The 20,461-nt window shown below is 46.2% G+C and overlaps 1 protein-coding gene across 1 annotated transcript in view; it reads left to right on the top strand.

Annotated features, from left to right (window-relative positions):
- Positions 1–20,461, top strand: part of LOC124788490 (odorant receptor Or2-like) — a 471,428-nt gene that overhangs the window by 442,726 nt on the left and 8,241 nt on the right. Inside the window, exon 3 of the mRNA XM_047255759.1 lies at positions 2,830–2,943. Coding sequence (XP_047111715.1) covers positions 2,830–2,943 — 114 coding nt within the window. The remainder of the gene's footprint in view (positions 1–2,829; positions 2,944–20,461) is intronic.

Here is a 20,461-nt window from a genome sequence, read left to right as displayed (position 1 = left end):
CGCCATCTATCACAAAGCGAAAAAAGTGGTCCAACTAAAACATTCGTTTCTTTACGTACTACACGAATATGTAATAAAAAATGGGGGTTCCCACTTTTAAAAAAAGCAGTTGATATCCGTTTGACCTATGGCAGCGCCATCTAGCGAGCCAACCATAGCGCCATCTGGTTTCCCCCTTCAAGCTAGACGAGTTTCGTTCTTTGTAGTTTTTTCGTTTGACTCTTATTTCGTGAGATATTTGGCCCGGTCACTATGAATGGACCAGCCCGTATACGGTCGAAAACTGCCGCTGTAGTGCGCTGCGATCGCATATACCACGTTGAGACACGAGTACCGTATGCACAAGCCTCATTGTTTCCGAGCAGTCAGCAGCTCTTTGGACCCGACACACGCAACGTCGACGTTTGAGTGCACGCTGTGTGTACCGTCGCCTTAAGAAGGAAAACATCTAGGTCGTATTTTACGAACTTGCTTGTTGTAACTCATATCGGCGACTCCTAATCCAGCTGCAACAAGAAATGAAGTTACCGTTCCGATGAACAAATGTGTTGTGTCGGCTTCTGTGGGAGTCAGCACCGACGCAAGGAAGGAAGGAGAGCAATTTGCGATGGCCAGTGACAGGAATCCAAAATGCTCTGTACATTAAACTTAGAGATTAACAGAACACTTTTTCAAAAAACGAAATAAGTGTAACTTGATTACTATTCTTCCAGTGCTTCCTACTTGCAAGTACTTCGTCAATCTCTTACTACACACAGATCGTAGGTTTTGTAACATCATCCTATTATTCAGTAGTGATGCTCTCGAAGTCTGAGACCAAACTGGGCTGACCAGAGATGGGCGGCTGATTAACCCGGCGTTGACAGGGAGCACTCAACTCCGTCTGCCTGGAGGTGTGGGGATTAACCCGGCGTTGACAGGGAGCACTCAACTCTGTCTGCCTGGAGGTGTGACGTTGCCCGCTTTTCCACTGGCGAGCGGGTCAGCGCCTTCTTGATGTCGTTTCATGGTACTGAGCTGGTCAGTGTGTAGTCGATGCTTTAGGACTGCAAAAAATGTTTCTCAATGACAGTTATAAATTGTGTAATTTTCTGGCATATCATGGTACACAGTATAGGCAAATGCGAATTTGATGACTGAGGGTACAAAAGTAGTCCAGTGGTACCAGTAGTCATCAAACAGCACCTCACTTTCATATACGCCCTATTGTTTTCGTACTCAATCTTGACCTGTTTTTCATCACTGAAATTCAGCAGCTGGGCTTGTTCACTTCGCCACAGACATCCTATTAAAAAAAGGCTTGATCTCAGAACACTGTAGCATACATCCAATAAATTGGTTCTGACAAAAGTTATGTTCTGATAGAAAAGTATGTCGCAGATGTATTTTGTAACGTTGTAAATGCAAGCATAACTGTGTAGCACCATAAACTCCAGCAGAATATTGGTTTTGTAAATAAAGCTGCCTTTTCCTGCTGCTACTTACTTTATTTATCCCATACGCGTTTCGCCTTCTCCGGTTCTAAGGCATCATTAGTGGGATCTATCACGACACAGTTTTGTTAGTTTTAGATTATTAAACAGTTCACTTCGCGATTTTTTTATTTTTTTTTGTAAAAAAGTAATTACTTACTATTTGCTGATTTGCGTTTCCTCTCATCTGGTCTGGAGGTCGCACTACCACTTTTATCACTGCCATATAATCACATCTTTGTGTTCTCGCCTTCCACACACTTTTCACCATTTTCTCACTCTTTTTTGTGGTGGACTATTGTTCTTTTGTCACTCGATACAACTACTTCGTCGTACACTGTTTTTCACAAGTAAATATTGCGACTCCATTACGTGTTTCATCGTCTTTGGGATGTGGAAGGCGAGAACACAAAGATGTGATTATATGGCAGTGATAAAAGTGGTAGTACGACCTCTACAGATGTGAGGAAACGCAAATCAGCAAATCGTAAGTAATTACTTTTTTTTACAAAAAAATCGCGAAGTGAACTGTTTAATAATCTAAAACTAACAAAACTGTATCGTTATAGATCCCACTGATGATGCCTTAGAACAGGAGAAGGCGAAACGCGTATGGGATAAATAAAGTAACTAGCAGCAAGAAAAAGCAGCTTTATTTACAAAACCAATATTTATATGCTTGCTGCGGAGGATGGCCACACAAACAAACTTGTCTAGCAGAATATCTAAAGAATCAACTCGCACAGTATATTCAAAGTTTCTCACGGAAAGGTACGTACGCCGTCAAAAGCAATATAGCCTTACTGGTTTGTGTGTGTGTAGGGGGGGGGGGGGGGGGGGGGGCGGCGGCGGCGGCAAGGTGGAGCCGGTAATTATGAGGTATAGGAACATTTCCTTGTGATTTAATACATACTATTTGTCTAAATTGCTGATCCTAGTGTGACATGTTACAAGAGGAGGGAGATAAATGGAAGCGGCGCCGGACACAAGTCATCGGTCTCATTTGGGCCAGCCACGTAAATGGACTCTGCACTTCTACGGTCTTCCAGTCATTAATCAAATGGGCAGCTACATTCTTATTATTCCCGTGTGCTTGCACGCACATCGCATCAGCGCAGCTACCTACCTAACCTTCTTCAAGGCAAATGCAAATCCTAAAGCAGGACAACAGTAGTTTCTATATACGAGTCTTCAGTTTTTAATTGCTCTGTCTCTCTTTCGTCCTCTACTTTGGATTACAACGGTTAAAGTAGCTCTGTAGATGTCTGAAGGTTAGTTGTAAACGCATGTTGTGCATCGACATTACTGAGCAGTCACATACTTGGCTGCAACAATAAACACTTCATTTATTTTCTAGCTGCTACAGAAGGAAGTACAGCCGACGACGATGTACAAGATGGTTAGCACTCTTCCGATCTACATGTACGAGACTGGACTCTACTGCATCTTTGGACAGACAATCATCGATCAGGTGAGAGCTTGCGAATGGTCCAGCCGACATAATGTACAGAAGCTTCTTGAAAAGTTTTCGGGGTTGTATCAGATATTGATGCGGAAACTAGTTTCCAAAACCTCATCCGACGCACGACCTTTCAACCAGTTAGTACGTTCGTAAAGCCTTAACAGCACATCTCTACAGAAGCTATTCATACTATTCCCAAGTACAAAGACAGTAATTGTGAAACATAACTGAATTTTATTTGTGTAAAAGCATGTTATTCAGTTGTTCAAATTTTATAGCAGTACAAATACAGTACCGCTCTTGAGTAAATCGATGTATGTGTGTATACTTTGAAGTATCTGGACTCGTTTCTCATTGATAACAGCACGAATTTACTCTTTATTTTATGGAATTCTCAATCCGCCGGCTAGATATCTAGGAGAGTGGCCCAGGAGATTTCCCGCTATTAATTAAGAACAGACCAACCAACAAGGTAGAGCAGTCGCTTCTCTAATATTTAAAAGTGTAAAGCCCGAGTTACGTCATCTCGAACCAGGAAATGCACTGCAGTTTAATCATGTTTTCCAGAGAGTCACAGTATCACGTCTCTGCCGGAAACTTGATAAATTTGTGACGGTTGTAGCTGTCATTTAGTGTTCCTATCCATCACAGGTAGGGAACACAATGTTAAAATAACTTAACACTATTACCCCGATCCTCTTAACTCTGGCCTCCCGCAGTTAGATGTGAACACCAATTCAACTTGTGATGTATAAAATTTCGGCTGCACTGACGAGCGAGATAGCGCAGTCGCTAGTGCACTGGTCTCGCATTCGGGAGGGACGGTTTAAATCCCCGTCCGGCCATCCAAATCTCGATTTACGTTTTTCCAAATTTCCATGAATCGCTTACGGCGAATGCCGGGAACGCTTCCTTTGAAAAGGTCACGGCGAATATTTCTCCCCACTCTTTCCTGATGCGAGCTTGTGCTGCTTCTCTAATGGCCTCATCGTCGACGAGACGGTAAACATTGATCTTCCTTCCTTACGGCTGCACAAGAACCTGATTCAAGCGTTCGACTACGAATGTGCAACACGATCGTACTTCCTTCACAGCCCACAACCACTACGTTGAGAAGCCATCGTATTTCATGGGATTGCAGATAATACTTATGTTTCAAACCAACAAACTTCGAGATCGAAAAATCATGTGTGTTGAAACTTCCCCTTCGAAAATTAAGAATGACTGTGCTGGTAAACTTCTTAAGTTATTTGATTTTCAAGAACGTACTCAGACATTTCTCTCTTTCGTTGTTCTGATCAGCACTAAACTGACACACAATATTGTTTAGCGCAACGCAATCTGACTTCCAATAATCCCTACAAAAGAATGGCCCTGACTAACAATAACGTATTTCTTTCATGAATCACTTACCTCACAAAAATCTTCGTTCCTCGAACTACTGCAATACAACGAGCGCCAATACTGCCAGCTAAACAGAAGATTCTAACTACTGAGAGGCATATTTAGCAAATATAAGATATTGATAGAGAACAAACAATGTATATACCTTAATAGTGTTCAAAAGTCATATACACTCCTGGAAATGGAAAAAAGAACACATTGACACCGGTGTGTCAGACCCACCATACTTGCTCCGGACACTGCGAGAGGGCTGTACAAGCAATGATCACACGCACGGCACAGCGGACACACCAGGAACCGCGGTGTTGGCCGTCGAATGGCGCTAGCTGCGCAGCATTTGTGCACTGCCGCCGTCAGTGTCAGCCAGTTTGCCGTGGCATACGGAGCTCCATCGCAGTCTTTAACACTGGTAGCATGCCGCGACAGCGTGGACGTGAACCGTATGTGCAGTTGACGGACTTTGAGCGAGGGCGTATAGTGGGCATGCGGGAGGCCGGGTGGACGTACCGCCGAATTGCTCAACACGTGGGGCGTGAGGTCTCCACAGTACATCGAAGTTGTCGCCAGTGGTCGGCGGAAGGTGCACGTGCCCGTCGACCTGGGCCCGGACCGCAGCGACGCACGGATGCACGCCAAGACCGTAGGATCCTACGTAGTGCCGTAGGGGACCGCACCGCCACTTCCCAGCAAATTAGGGACACTGTTGCTTCTGGGGTATCGGCGAGGACCATTCGCAACCGTCTCCATGAAGCTGGGCTACGGTCCCGCACACCGTTAGGCCGTCTTCCGCTCACGCCCCAACATCGTGCAGCCCGCTTCCAGTGGTGTCGCGACAGGCGTGAATGGAGGGACGAATGGAGACGTGTCGTCTTCAGCGAGAAGAGTCGCTTCTGCCTTGGTGCCAATGATGGTCGTATGCGTGTTTGGCGCCGTGCAGGTGAGCGCCACAATCAGGACTGCATACGACCGAGGCACACAGGGCCAACACCCGGCATCATGGTGTGGGGAGCGATCTCCTACACTGGCCGTACACCACTGGTGATCGTCGAGGGGACACTGAATAGTGCACGGTACATCCAAACCGTCATCGAACCCATCGTTCTACCATTCCTAGACCGGCAAGGGAACTTGCTGTTCCAACAGGACAATGCACGTCCGCATGTATCCCGTGCCACCCAACGTGCTCTAGAAGGTGTAAGTCAACTACCCTGGCCAGCAAGATCTCCGGATCTGTCCCCCATTGAGCATGTTTGGGACTGGATGAAGCGTCGTCTCACGCGGTCTGCACGTCCAGCACGAACGCTGGTCCAACTGAGACGCCAGGTGGAAATGGCATGGCAAGCCGTTCCACAGGACTACATCCAGCATCTCTACGGTCGTCTCCATGGGAGAATAGCAGCCTGCATTGCTGCGAAAGGTGGATATACACTGTACTAGTGCCGACATTGTGCATGCTCTGTTGCTTGTGTCTATGTGCCTGTGGTTCTGTCAGTGTGATCATGTGATGTATCTGACCCCAGGAATGTGTCAATAAAGTTTCCCCTTCCTGGGACAATGAATTCACGGTGTTCTCATTTCAATTTCCAGGAGTGTATATCGGACACCGTCCAGATCGTCCACTATCAAAACTCTGGCATCTCTCCCCCACATCCACCACTGATGGCGGCTCACCTCCAACTGCCCAATACCACACAAGCAAATATTCCAACAATGAGTCCAACCAGCCACAGACTGCACACAGCACAGTCAGCGATTTTCATACAGAGCACTACGTGGCGTTACCGACATAAAAACCTAAACAGCCAACTTAGTGTGTCAGAATTTACAGATGTAATAAAGTATAAAATTTCTATTTACTTAATACCTCGATTACTAGATGGACATGATTTCAAACAAAAAAAGCTGCATTTGAAGTCAGTAATAAATAATGTGTTTTTCAAATGTTGACATGGAATTAAATAACATAAACCTAGGATACAATGTGGTAATATCATTCCAGTTTGAAAATAAATTAATTTTCACACTTAGGGCTTTGAATCAATTTTTGTTAGTCCAACATACTCTTTATGAACGTAACTGTTGCACTAAATACAAAGCCTCATACGAGCTACACGATCCTCTTCGCAAAGGCAACAATACCAGGTCACAGATGAAATTTGTAAGGCGGCACTTGTGCTTGATTGAGAGAGTTTTTGCCGACTGATGGGTAGAGAGCATTTTTTCCGAGGGGTAAAAACTAAACGATTCGATTCTGTTTGTCACGAGACTAAATTATTTTCAGAAGATCGTTACTATTACCACAATTTTGTAAAACTCCGATGCTGATTATACGAGGGCAATCCCAAAAGTAAGGCCTCCTATTTTTTTTATAAGTACGTAGACCTCTTTATTTCTGCAGTGATTTACATCAGTTTACAGCTTGAACATTTAGCTATTTTTCTACATAATCAACATTTCTGTCGATACATTTTTGTAGACGCTGTGGCAGTTTCTGTATGCCCATGTCATACAAGCTCGCCGCCATGCTGTTCAGAACTTCTTTCACCTCGTCGTCGTAGCTGAATCGCTGGGACCACAATTAACGCTGACAGGTACTGTGAGACTCTGGAAAAACTCCAACGAGCAATTCAAAACCGGAGAAGAGGAATGTTGAGCAAGGGCGTATACATTCTCCATGACAACGCTCGCCCACAAATAGCTCGGCAAACCGTTGCTCTCCTGCAATAGTTCCAGTGGAACATCATCACCCACCCACCCACCCTATAGTCCTGACTTGACGCCTAGTGACTATCACCTGTTCCCCAAGTTAAAAGAACATTTGGCCGGAAAGCGATTCAGCTCCGACGACGAGGGGAAAGAAGAGGTTCATAACTTTCTGAACTAGTTCTCAGTAGTCCGATAGAAAAAGACTGGCGGCTTTGAAAATTGTAAACTGACATTTTTTTTAAGTGACATGAAATAGAACTAATCAACATATAGCAAACTACGCCACATATTAATAAATGCAACGAATTTGTCCGCAGCTCGTGGTCGTGCGGTAGCGTTCTCGCTTCCCGCGCCCGGGTTCCCGGGTTCGATTCCCGGCGGGGCCAGGGATTTTCTCTGCCTCGTGATGACTGGGTGTTGTGTGATGTCCTTAGGTTAGTTAGGTTTAAGTAGTTCTAAGTTCTAGGGGACTGATGACCATAGATGTTAAGTCCCATAGTGCTCAGAGCCATTTGAACCATTTGCAACGAATTTCAATGCGTGTACTATTCGGAGTAATACCACCACGTCTTATGTGCGTGATTGTGCCTAACTTCCTTCGTATTCCATCTACGACATCCTGAACTTGTGTTTTGCATCTCAAGTGATCCCAGCTATCTTCTAACTTGGTTACGTTTTTATTCCTTTGGAATTAATTAAATCAAAAAATGTAGGCCAGGAATTATTAAGAGTACAAAAATGCGGTTTATTTCTGTATATACGGTGCTTGTATTACAATTGGGCATTAATGCACTTATTCACATCCTCCTCGTTTTAATCAAAGCATGAGGTATTTCGGTAATGTCCATTCGAACTATGTGTTGTTACCTGTTTCAAATATTCAGCAATACATTAAAAGTAGAACGTACCTCGGCTGTGTCATTCAGGTTCAACTTTCTGTCTTTTGCACCTCTGACAATTTGTGATGGATTGCACTGCGCTAGCGTTGCCACATGTACTCGTATTAAGTCGGTGCATAAGTTGGTGGCGTTTCTGTTTTGCGTGTTGCTATCGTGGTTGCTATGGGTTAATTTATCGATTGTCGTTTTTAATTTGTTGTTCGCTGTTGCTATTTGAGTTTACATATTGTCATTTTCTCATTTGGTGATAGTGAATCGAGCTGTGGACGTTGAAAAAAGGAGTGACTAGTGGGGGAATCGGAACATTTCCGACATACTCTTCTGTTTGAGTTCGATAGAGACTTGCCAGCAGCGGAGGCAGCCAGAAACTTTGGCGCCGTGTATGGAGATAATGCCATTGGTACATTGGTCAGAGCACGGCAAGAAAATGGTTTTCTCGTTTTAACAAGGATCGTTTTGGGGTTAGTGACTCTCCACGTTCAGGAGGGCCTTCAGGGTTTGATGAAGATCGTTTAAACGCATAAATCCACAATGATCTACATCAGTTACTCGAGAACTGGCAGGTGAGATTAACTGTGATCATTCCACCACAGTGCGACGTATGCATGCTCTAAGCCAAAATCACAAAAATCAGCCTGTGGCATGCATCTCTGCTTGCACATACCACTATTGAAATAAGCCCTTCAAATGATCAATGTTATTTACAAGTCCATTACCTCCACCTTTCTGCCTATAATTCTTCTGGAATTAATGATCCAAACAAACAGAAAGGTTCACCTCTAGCAAGAAGCCATATGCTTGAATATTTCTGGTATGTAAGCTGCAGATTTTTCAGCGCTCAATTAACTTTAGGACTCTGTATCTAACAATGAAAAAAAATTGACTTGTACCACTATTGAAATAAGCCCTTCATTTGTATCCTGGTGATGAGAAATGTCTTCACGTTAACATAAGGAAAAGAAAAGAATGGTTGAGAACAAAGCAGCAACTCCCTAAGCTAAGACGTGCGCTCGTCCACAAAAGATATTTATCTATGGAACAGCGATGGTGTGGTGTGTAACGAATTGCTTCCCCGAGGTGTAACCATCACTCCTGATATTTACTGTCAAGTACTGGCATTTCTTGTAGACGCATTCCAAGAACAACGACTAGAAATAATGCATGAAGTGATGCTGTTCCATGGTAGTGCCCGGGGGCAGTTTGCTAGACTGATAAACAGTATACAGGAGTTATTTTGCTAGACTGACAAACAGTACACATGAGTTGGGATGAGAAGCCACTCCGCACCCACTTTATTCACCAGATCTTCATTCGGGAGGACGACGGTTCAATCTCGCGTCCGGCCGTCCTGATTTAGGTTTTCCGTGATTTCCCTAACTCGCTCCAGGCAAATACCGGGATGGTTCCTTCCAAAGGGCACGGCCGACTTCCTTCCCCATCCTTTCCTAATCTGATGAGACCGATGACCTCGCTGTCTGGTCTCCTTCCCCCAACAAACCAACCAACCAACCACCTGATCTTGCGCGCTCGGATTTTCACCTTTCCCGCTCTCTGTCGAAGAACCTTCAAGGAAATTCCTTTCCGGATGAAAATGGGCCCCAAAACCACGTGATTTCTGCAGTAGCGGAGTCGAAAAGTTACCCAGCGTTGGCAGCCTGTTGTAAATAACGGAGAATCATGGAAGTCGCAAACCAATGTCCGCCGTCTTATGTAACCCAAAACCATTGGGTTCACCACATTTATACCTCTATGGTTCATCGCAATGATGACCCTCTGACGTGCCCACATGCAGTTTCGACAGCTGGGAATAACTATCGACTTCCGTGATCGTATTCCATATAAAATCTGGTGCTTAGATTATGTGGAGACGTAGTTCTTCCATAAGAAATTGATATTTCAATAATCGCCTTGCTTCTTTCCTCATTTTACACGTTTATGGGCTGACAAAAAACTTGTAGGTACGTTGTTTGCAAAAATGGAGGTTAAAAATGTGTATACGAACTGAAAATGTATCGAACAACAAGCGGTACCAGCAAAAAAAGAGCTTTGGTTTCGGAATTACAGCTTAATTTGTTATCGATACAAATACAGTAAAAGTGAAATTACGTGGGTTACGAAAGCATCTTTTTCACATCATAACCTTCTCTTCTTGGTTATTCAAAATTTATCCAGGAAAAAAACAAGTTATATTAACGAGGTCCGATGTATCGTATTACTACAGCTAACGCCCGTAAACGTTCCAAATTGCCTCCCTGACACTATGTTACTCATGTAAGCACTGTAATTAGTATTTAAAAGAGCTGTTGGGTGCACACGACAGAAATAATGAACAGAAACAACTGTAAAAGCAGTCTGCTAATGTTTTGGGCTCTTTAAGCTGGCGGGAGACACCGCCCACACTGGGTTCAAAGCAACGTACAGCGTAAGTCTATAGTGTCATGTCCCTTCTTTTTTTGCTTCCACGAGGCGAATATATTGTTGGTGACTAAAGTCTCCGTTACGTGTATCGTGGTCAAGTTTAGGCTTGTTCCGCGAACCTACGTCGCACATTTTTCGACAGGCAGTGTGTGTTCAGTAGTGTTCTGAGCGTTCTGCTGTGAACTTCGTAGCCAATGCAAGTACTAAACATGATCGTGGCAAGTTATTTAGTGTGTTTTTATTCCCTTTGATGTGAGCAGTCATCACTGGAGGTGGTGGTAAGCGACAAATTCTGCAAATTATGTCTCTCGCTTGCTTCTGTAGAATAGCAGGTGTACGCGCGTACTGCAACTGCCACTTGAACGGGCCTGAACGGGCAACGATTGGGCTATAGTTTAACCGTTATTCGTATCTTCTCCGCAACCTCTTTTTAAAAAAAAAAAAAAAAAAAAAAAAAAAAAAAAAAAAAAAAAAAAATTCGAGCCGAACGAAAAAAGTCTCCCTACAAATTACGCAATGGATTTTTGTCCGATTTTTCATAGCCAAACGAATAGTGGCAAGTGGAGAAATGGGTAATCAAACGGACCAGCGTGAGGTCTTGTTTAGCAAAGAAAGATTTAGTTGTTCGAAAGTAATCAGGTTAATTAATAAATCTTAATGATTTGAGGAGAAATTGGAATATTTAACGAAAAGCGGCTACTATCTAACTAAACTCGTGCTCATAAATAAAGAATAATTCTGATACATGGTGAAAAAACGCTCTGGTGGGCGGTTTACGGGTTTAAATCACCTTGGGGTATCACCATGCGGTGCACATGACCTGCGGTCGTCGCACGGTGGCACGGGCAGCAATCCACATACGCAGAGGTGTGTTGGTGCATGTCAGAGTACGGTGCAGCGAGTAAGTGTGCAGACGTTTTCAGACGTGCTAATGGAGACTGTGTGTTGAAAATGGCTCAAAGAACAGATACTGATGACGTTATGAGGGGTAGAATACTAGGGCGACTGGAGGCTGGTCAAACACAGCAGGTTGAAGCACGGGCCCTCTGTGTGCCACAAAGTGTGATCTGAAGATTATGGCAACGATTCCAGCAGACAGGAAACGTGTACAGGCGCTACAGTACGGGACGTCCACAGTGTAAAACACCACAAGAAGACCCCCCTCCCAGGGGGTCCACAACTCTTTTGTGGACACGTCCGTAGCGAGCACGGGACCCCGAGCTAATGTGGCCCCCCTCCCTTTCCAGGCTGCATACCTTCCCTTCCCTTTCCGCATCCTTCCCCATCCCCCATCTTCGCCCCCCCCCCTCACCTCTGGCTCTTTCCTTCCCTTTCTCCCCCCTCTGGGAGTATGGTTTGTGCCTACGTCCGGAGACGGACGCTCGAAACTGTTCCAAATTCCTTGCTTTCTACACTTGCAAGTCCTCGTCCTTCCTCTGTCCTCTGTCCTTCCCTCTTCTCTTTGCCCTTTTCTCTGCTGCGGCGTTTGAGACCCCCTCTTCTTTCCTTTCCCTTTCTCTTTTTTCCTCCCTGTGCGTGTCTGAAGGCCGACCCACGCACTTCCATGCGTAGCCGGTGACGGGGTAACACGTAATTCCCCGCCCCGGGTAGACAGGTAGGACACGTACGTACCCCCTGGTAATGGCCAGACCCAGGGAGGGGTGATTACCCGAGCTGATACCTTCCGAAAGTGCCGATTGGTCCCTCCATCCGTTTGTCGGGAGGTGTGACCTGAGGTGTGAACAATCACCTAAGGCGGGTGTGCCCTCAATGAGGGCCCCCACAAGGGAGGAGCGCGCCATCGGAGACGCCGGTAATCATGGGGGATTCTTCCGCAATGGTTTCCTCACCTTCCACTATGTCTGCTCACAAACGTAAGTTCACTGAGTCTCAGCCACAGACGGTTCTTCCATCGTTGCCACAGTTCCTTGTTGTTTCTCGGTCTGACGAAGGTCACGACTTCTCCACAGTCAACCCTTTCATTATTCAGAAAGGTGTCGACGCAATTGCAGGTCCTGTAAAGTCTTGTTCCACATTACGGGATGGCACCCTGTTGTTAGAAACACACAGTGCCCTCCAGGCACAAAAATTGCTGCGTACTTCTCTGCTCCACACCTTCCCTCTCCGGGTGGAACCGCACCATACCTTAAATTCCTCGTGTGGAGTCGTTTATACACGCTCCCTCGATGGATTGTCTGACGAAGAAATTCAGCACTACCTGTCTGACCAGGGCGTAACAGCTGCTCATAGAGTTATGAAAAGGGTTGACACGAACATCATTCCAACCCGCACTGTCTTCTTGACATTTGACAAAGTTCAACTCCCATCGAAAATCAAAGCAGGCTATGAGATAATTTCCGTTCGCCCTTACGTCCCAAACCCTACGCGTTGCTATCGATGTCAGCGGTTCAATCACACCAGCCAGTCCTGTTCCAATCCGGCCAAATGTGTTACGTGTGGCAAGGATGCCCATGAGGGTGCTTGTCCACCTCCATCCCCTCGCTGCATCAACTGTATGGGTGACCACGCTGCTTCCTCTCGAGATTGCCCCGTTTTTAAGGACGAAAAGCTCATCCAGGAAATAAGAGTGAAGGAAAAGGTGTCGACCTTTGCTGCTCGAAAATTATTCGCCAGTCGACAGCCCACCGTGCCTCAGACAGGAAAACACAGCACTGTCCTTGCTTCTCCTCGGCCAACAAAGGAGGCGGCCACGCAGACTTGCGACCTCACCTTTAGTACCACGGTCGTCAGATCGGCCAGCGCAAAGATCGCCCGTTCAACCTCACCACTTTCGCCTGCCCACTCTATGGCTCACCCTTCGTCGGGTTCTGCTAAATCTCGAGCCCAAAAGTCAGACTCCAAGTCTTCGAAAAAAAGAGCATACTCGTGAAGAGTTTTTACGTACCGCAACTTCACAACCATCGGTTCCTCCTTCATCTAAACATCATACTTCCAAGAAGGCTACAAAGAAACACAGTTCCTCTCCTTCTCCGCCAAGGCGTGTCCCATCTACAACACCACCTGGCGGAAATCGCCCTCGGCCGTCTTCTGTGTCGCCGAGGCGCACTGCTGGTGGCCGGTCAACCGGCCGATCGCTGGTGGCAGGAGCTGCTCCTGACCAACCTATGGATCAGGATCTTCTGCCTTCGACTGAATGCCATTCCATGCTGTCGGTCGCAAGCTCTGAGCAGTCGTTGAGTTGACAGCACCCTTGGTCACGTTCCTCCATTTTCTGTTCACCCTATGACCATTATCCACTGGAATATCCGCGGCATTCGAGCCAGTCGGGATGAATTGTCGATCCTCTTACGATCCTACTCGCCGGTCATCTTCTGTCTTCAGGAAACAAAACTGCGTCCCCATGACCGCTTTGTTCTCCCTCATTTTCAGTCCGTCCAATATGATCTCCCCTCTGTTGAAGGCACTCCAGCCCATGGAAGACTCATGATTCTTCTCCATGATACTCTCCATTATCACCTAATCCCCTTAAAAAGTTCCTTCCAAGCTGTCGCCGTCCGTCTTTCCCTTTCTGGATACACGTTCTCTCTTTGTACGGTATGCATTCCATCGTCCACACCAATGGCGCGAGCTGATCTCCTTCATCTTCTTGGTCAGCTTCCACCCCCCTATTTGCTGGTTGGGGACTTCAATGCCCACCACCCGCTTTGGGGATCTCCACATCCTTGTCCACGTGGCTCACTATTGCTAGACGTCTTCCACCAAGCGGATCTAGTTTGCCTCACACTGGGGTCCCCATATTTTTGTCTGCCTCCACGACAAATTTATCTTATTTGGACCTTACGGTCGGTACTGTTCCGCTAGCTCGGCGCTTCGAATGGTTCGCCCTTTATGATACACACTCGAGTGACCACTTTCCATGTGTCCTTAGACTGCAGCCTCAACTGCCATATATGCGCTCGCGACGCTGGAAGTTTGCCCAAGCCGATTGGACACTTTCTTTGTCTCTAGCGACATTCGATGACCGTCGCTTTCCCAGCGTCGACGATGAGGTCACACATATTACCGACGTTATTCTTACAGCTGCGGAACGTTCAGTACCACGCACCTCCGAATTGCCCCGGCGCCCCCCCAGTTCCTTGGTGGAACGAGGCATGCCGTGACGCAATACGTGAGCGGCGACGTGCTCTTCGCATTTTCCGTCACCATCCAACTTTGGCCAACTGTATCCGATATAAGCAGCTCCGTGCGCGATGCCGTCGCGTCATCCGCGATAGCAAGAAGGCAAGCTGGAAATTCTTTACTAGCTCATTTAACACCTTCACTCCCTCCTCGGAAGTTTGGAGTCGGCTTCGACGGTTCTCAGGCGCGCCTAGTTTCTCCCCGGTCTCTGGGCTCACTGTCGCGCATGATACCTTAGTGGACCCCGTCGCAATTTCTAACTCATTGGGTCAGCACTTTGCTGAGATTTCGAGCTCTTCAAATTACCCGCCAGCGTTTCTCCCGAAGAAACGTGCAGCGGAAGTGCGACATCTTGCTTTCTCCTCTCAAAATCACGAAAGCTACAATACTGTTTTCTCCATGCGCTCCTCCGCCCCAGGACCGGATGGTATCCATATCCAAATGTTGCTGCATTTATCAACCCATAGTCTGCGTTACCTCCTTCGCCTTTGTAATCGAATTTGGACCGACAGTACCTTTCGCAGACGATGGCGGGAAGCTATTGTCGTTCCCGTTCCGAAACCTGGAAAGCACAAACATCTCCCCTCTAGCTATCGCCCCATTTCTCTCACGAGTAGTGTCTGTAAGGTTTTGGAGCGTATGGTGAATTACCGTTTAGCTTGGTGGCTGGAATCCCGCAGTCTTTTAACACCTGCCCAATGCGGATTCCGAAAGCATCGTTCTGCAGTTGACCATCTTGTTGCTCTCTCCACTTATATCATGAACAACTTTCTCCGGAAACGCCATACAGTAGCAATATTTTTTGATCTGGAGAGAGCATACAATACCTGTTGGAGGACAGGCATCCTCCGCACACTGTTCTCTTGGGGCTTTCGAGGCCGGCTGCCCCTTTTTCTTCGCGAATTTATGGCAGAGCGCACATTTAGGGTGCGGCTGAACACTACTCTCTCCCGTACTTTCTCCCAAGAAAACGGGGTACCCCAGGGCTCCGTGCTGAGTGTTGTACTGTTTGCCATCGCCATTAATCCAATTATGGATTGTCTCCTTCCTGATGTCTCGGGCTCCCTCTTTGTGGACGATTTTGCGATCTACTACAGCTTCTTGGAAAACGTCTTCAAGGATGTCTCGATCGTCTCCACTCGTGGAGCATCGAAACCGGCTTCCGCTTCTCACCCAGTAAGACCGTTTGTGTTAATTTTTGGCGACGTAAGGAGTTTCTTCCGCCCTCCTTACATCTAGGCCCTGTCAACCTTCCGTTTTCAGACGTCGCTAAATTCTTGGGTCTTATGTTTGACAGAAAACTGTGCTAGTCCTCCCACGTTTCCTATCTTTCGGCTCGCTGTCTGCGATCCCTTAACACCCTCCGTGTCCTGAATGGTACCTCCTGGGGAGCGGACCGAGTGGTCCTTCTCCGCCTCTATCGCGCCTTAGTGCACTCGAAATTGGATTATGGAAGCATAGTCTACTCCTCTGCTCGGCCGTCTATTCTTCGGCGTCTCGACTCTATCCACCACCATGGATTACGTTTAGTGTCAGGAGCTTTTTACACCAGCCCTGTGGAAAGCCTTTATGCTGAGACTGCTGAACCTCCGCTGTCCAATCGGCGAGCAGTCCTTCTGAGTCGTTATGCTAGCCATCTATCTTCCATGCCTGCTACTCCAGCCCATGACCTTTTTTTCGACGCCTCCTTTGATGTAGGGTATGCAGGCCGCTCCTCCTCCCTACTACCCCCGGGAGTCCGCTTCCGTCAACTGCTCCATTCTCTTTCCTTCCGCTTTCCTAAAACCACCTTGACAACTTGGGGTACAGCACCGCCTTGGCTCCATCCCCGGATCTGCTTGCTCCGTGACCTTTGTCAATTTCCCAAGGATGGTACCCCTACACTTGTTTATCGTCGGGCATTTGCTGCTCTATGTGCACAAATGACGGACGCCACATTTATTTACACCGACGGCTCGAAAACATCGTTAGGTGTACGGAGTGCCTATATTGTTGGCGACACCCCAAATCACTTTCGGCTTCCCGACCAGTGTTCGGTTTATACTGCGGAGCTTTACGCTGTTCTCCAGGCTGTCCACTACATCCGCCGCCATCAGCGGATACAGTACGTAATCTGCTCAGATTCTCTCAGCTCTCTCCTCAGTCTCCAAGCTCTTTATCCTGTGCACCCTCTGGTCCACCGGATTCAGGACTGTCTGCGCTTGCTCCACCTGGGGGGCGTCTCGGTGGCGTTCTTCTGGCTCCCGGGACACGCTGGTATCTGTGGGAATGAGGCGGCCGATATAGCGGCCAAGGCTGCAGTCTCTCTTCCTCGGCCAGCTATTCAGTCGCTTCCCTTCACCGATCTACGGAGCGGTTTATGTCGCAAAGTTGCTCATTTATGGCATGCGCATTGGTCAACACTTCCCCATAATAAATTGCGGGAAGTGAAAGCCCTTCCTTGCGCTTGGAGCTCTTCCTCCCGAACGCGTCGTCGGGAGGAGGTAATTTTAGCTAGACTCGGGATAGGGCACTGTCTTTTTAGCCATCGACATCTTTTAAGCGGCGATCCTCCCCCACTCTGTCCCCACTGCTCTCAGCTGTGGACGGTAAGACACCTTTTAATTGAATGCCCCTATTTTAATCCGTTACGCTCCCGTCTACAGCTATCGCCTGATCTATCGTCGATTTTAGCAGATGACACGCGCTCAGCCGACCGCGTTCTCCAGTTTATTAGTGACAGTGAAATGACGTCAGTCATTTGAAGCTTTTTTTGGGGACAACCAACCCCTTTCTGTAGTGGATTTTTAAGCATTCCTTCTGCTTTTAGTTTCTCCAATTTTATGACTTTGTTCCCATTGCTGCTGGTTTTCAAATTCGGTTTTTTACTGTTTCCTAAGTCACGGGCTGGGCGCTAATGACCATAGAAGTTTTGCGCCCTAAAACCAAAACAAAAAAAAACAAAAAAGAAAAACCACAAGAAGATCGATATCTCACCATCAGTGCCCGCAGACGACCACGGAGTAGTGCAGGTAGCCTTGCTCGGGACCTTACCGCAGCCATTGGAACAGTTGTCTTCCGACACACAGCCTACAGACGACTGAACAGACATGGTTTATTCGCCCAGAGACCTGCAAGGTGCATTCCACTGACCCCTGCTCACAGGAGAGCCCGTAAAGGCTGGTGTCAAGAACACAGTACATGATCATTGGAACAATTGTCCCAGGTTATGTTAACGGACGAGTCCAGGTATAGTCTGAACAGTGATTCTCTCCGGGTTTTCATCTGGCGTGAACCAGGAACCAGATACCAACCCCTTAATGTCCTCGAAAGGGACCTGTAAGGAGGTCGTGGTTTGATGGTGTGGGGTGGGATTATGATTGGTGCACGTACACCCCTGCATGTCTTTGACAGAGGAACTGTAACAAGTCAGGTGTATCAGGAAGTCATTTTGCATCAGTATGTCCGCCTTTTCAGGGGTGCAGTGAGTCCCACCTTCCTCCTGATGGATGATAACGCACGGTCCTACCGAGCTGCCATCGTGGAGGAGTACCTTGAAACAGAATATATCAGGCGAATGGAGTGGCCTGCCTGTTCTCCAGACCTAAACCCCATCGAGCACATTTGGGATGCTGTTGGTCGACATATCGCTGCACGTCTTCAAACGCCTAGGACCCTTCAGGAGCTCCGACAGGCACTGTAGTCCAGTGAAACAGTCAGAAAAAAAGCCTGTACCTTACAAAAGGTGGGATAGAAGATTTTATTTTTTTAACTCGTTCATATTGTTGGAAAGGTTAGAAAACCAAGTTTTGCCAACAAAATTTCTCTAGGGAAAACTTTCTGCAGTCAAAAAACTTCGAAAATTTCGGACTTTTTTCAGTTTTTTCAAAATATGTTTCATTTGCTCCTATCGCTTTGACGTCTATTTTCTTTTTTAAAGAGTACAAAATTCTCTACAAATTTGATTTTTACCATTTCTTCTACTCCCAATATCTAAGGCGTTACAGTGCGTCAAAAAATACCAATTTTTCAAATTTCGAGCAAAGTGGCAAATTACCTAATTTTTGAACACTGCTATTTCAGTTTCTATTTGTGTAGTATAAACATACTACTCATCATGTTATTCATTGGAATTTACCATCTCACTCTGCTGCAGGGCCAGGACAAACAGCATCATATTCAGTTACTACGAACACATTCACGTCGGATCGCGTGAAGTTTGAGTTACAATATGTAATACGATTGCAAGCAGGTGCTGTACATTTTCTACAGTTGATTGACGTTAATGATCAGTTATAAGAAAATGTAGGAGTTGTTCTTTAGCGGACAAAAGCGTATTTATTCTTTGGCGGGCGGAAGGCGATGATCTCTGGTGATTGTTCACAGTACGCTGACAGCTATTAGCACACAACAATAAGGGCCCTACAGTTTGGAGTCGCTTCCATTCAGTATATGTTGTGGTGCTGAAAATGAGTATGTCTGACATGAATTTGTGTTTCATTTGCGAAAAAACTGTGGTGAGTGGTGGATGCAATGTGAAAAAGAAAGGACTGAGCACACTTATCGATTGTAGTGCTAAATGCAGGGAGTCTGCTCACACCCATTTTTTGAAGACGCTCAGTGAAGTGATGGTGCATGAAGGATGCTACAAGAAGTACATTAATGAGAGAATGATAGCAGCTAGCCTTCGACATCCTCAGGAACCAACAGGCGTGCTACGTCGGTCGCAGGAAAAAGGTCCGTTGAAGTTCAAAGAGAAATGCTTCTTATGTGCTAAAGGGAATCCTGATGACTTTATAACCAAGCAGTTAAGACTGCCATATGCCAAACGACATTTTGATGGAGGGTACCTTATCCACAAAGTGACTTGGACTCGAAATGTTTGCTTCAAGTCAATAGCCCAAAGCTATGTTTCTTACCTGCAACGTCAATTTGGATCTCAATTTGCTATTGTATTTGATGGGTATCCATGTGAGGGAGACAAATGTAGCACAAAGAGTGCTGAGAGAATTCGTAGGTCCCAAAAACATTCCTCGGTTGACGTTGTGGTTGAATCAGGACAAGTTCTTGTACAACGAACGAAACAAGATGCGTTTGATCACACTTCTTAAAAAGGAATTTCTGGAGTGTAGCGTTGAAGTGCACCAGCCACAAGAAGATGCTGACGTTACGATTGTAACATCTGTCATTTCAAGAATCAAAGATTTTGTAAGTGTTGTCATTGTAGGAGATGATGATGACCTGCTTGTGCTCATGACCGGTTTGGGGCAAGGCATTGAAAACTTAGTTTTCTTAAAGCCAGGAAGAGGAAATGCAGAAGACGAGTGGTTTTCCACTGCAACTTAAAAGTTTGACGGTGAATATATTCTGTTCACTCACGCCTTTAGCGGATGTGACACAACATCCGCTTTTTTTGGTCAAGGAAAAATTAAGTACTGCAATATTGTTGCGAAAAATGAACACCTAACCTCAGCACTTTGCACGTTCAATAAATCACATGTTACCCTTGAAGAAATAATAACAGCAACAAAACAGGTTACTATCGCATTGTATAGTGGGGGTGTCAGCAATTCCCACACACTAGACCATTTGCGGTACCAGCTATTCGTCAAGTCTGCCACAAAAAGCAAACTGAATCTTGCACGGTCGCCGCCTACACTAGATGCTGCACAACATCATTCGTTACAGACTTACCAACTAGTCCAAAGTTGGATGGGAAACTGGAAACCTCCTGAGAAATGGGGCTGGAATCAGTGACCACGGTCCAATACCCGTTATAATGAGCCAAGATCCAGCACCTGAAGCACTTCTTCACATTGTTTCATGCTCATGCAAGCTGAACTGTAGTGGAACGTGCTCCTGCAGAAAAGCGGGTTTGAAATGTTCTTCAATTTGCAAGAAATGTATTGGGGTCAACTGTGAAAACGTGCAAAAATTTTTATATGAAGACAGTGAAGAAGATGTTATGGAGGATGTTGAGG

This window comes from Schistocerca piceifrons, chromosome 3, assembly GCF_021461385.2.
Source record: "Schistocerca piceifrons isolate TAMUIC-IGC-003096 chromosome 3, iqSchPice1.1, whole genome shotgun sequence".
Classification (NCBI taxonomy): Eukaryota; Metazoa; Arthropoda; class Insecta; order Orthoptera; family Acrididae; genus Schistocerca; species Schistocerca piceifrons.
This window is presented reverse-complemented; position numbering and strand designations above follow the sequence as displayed.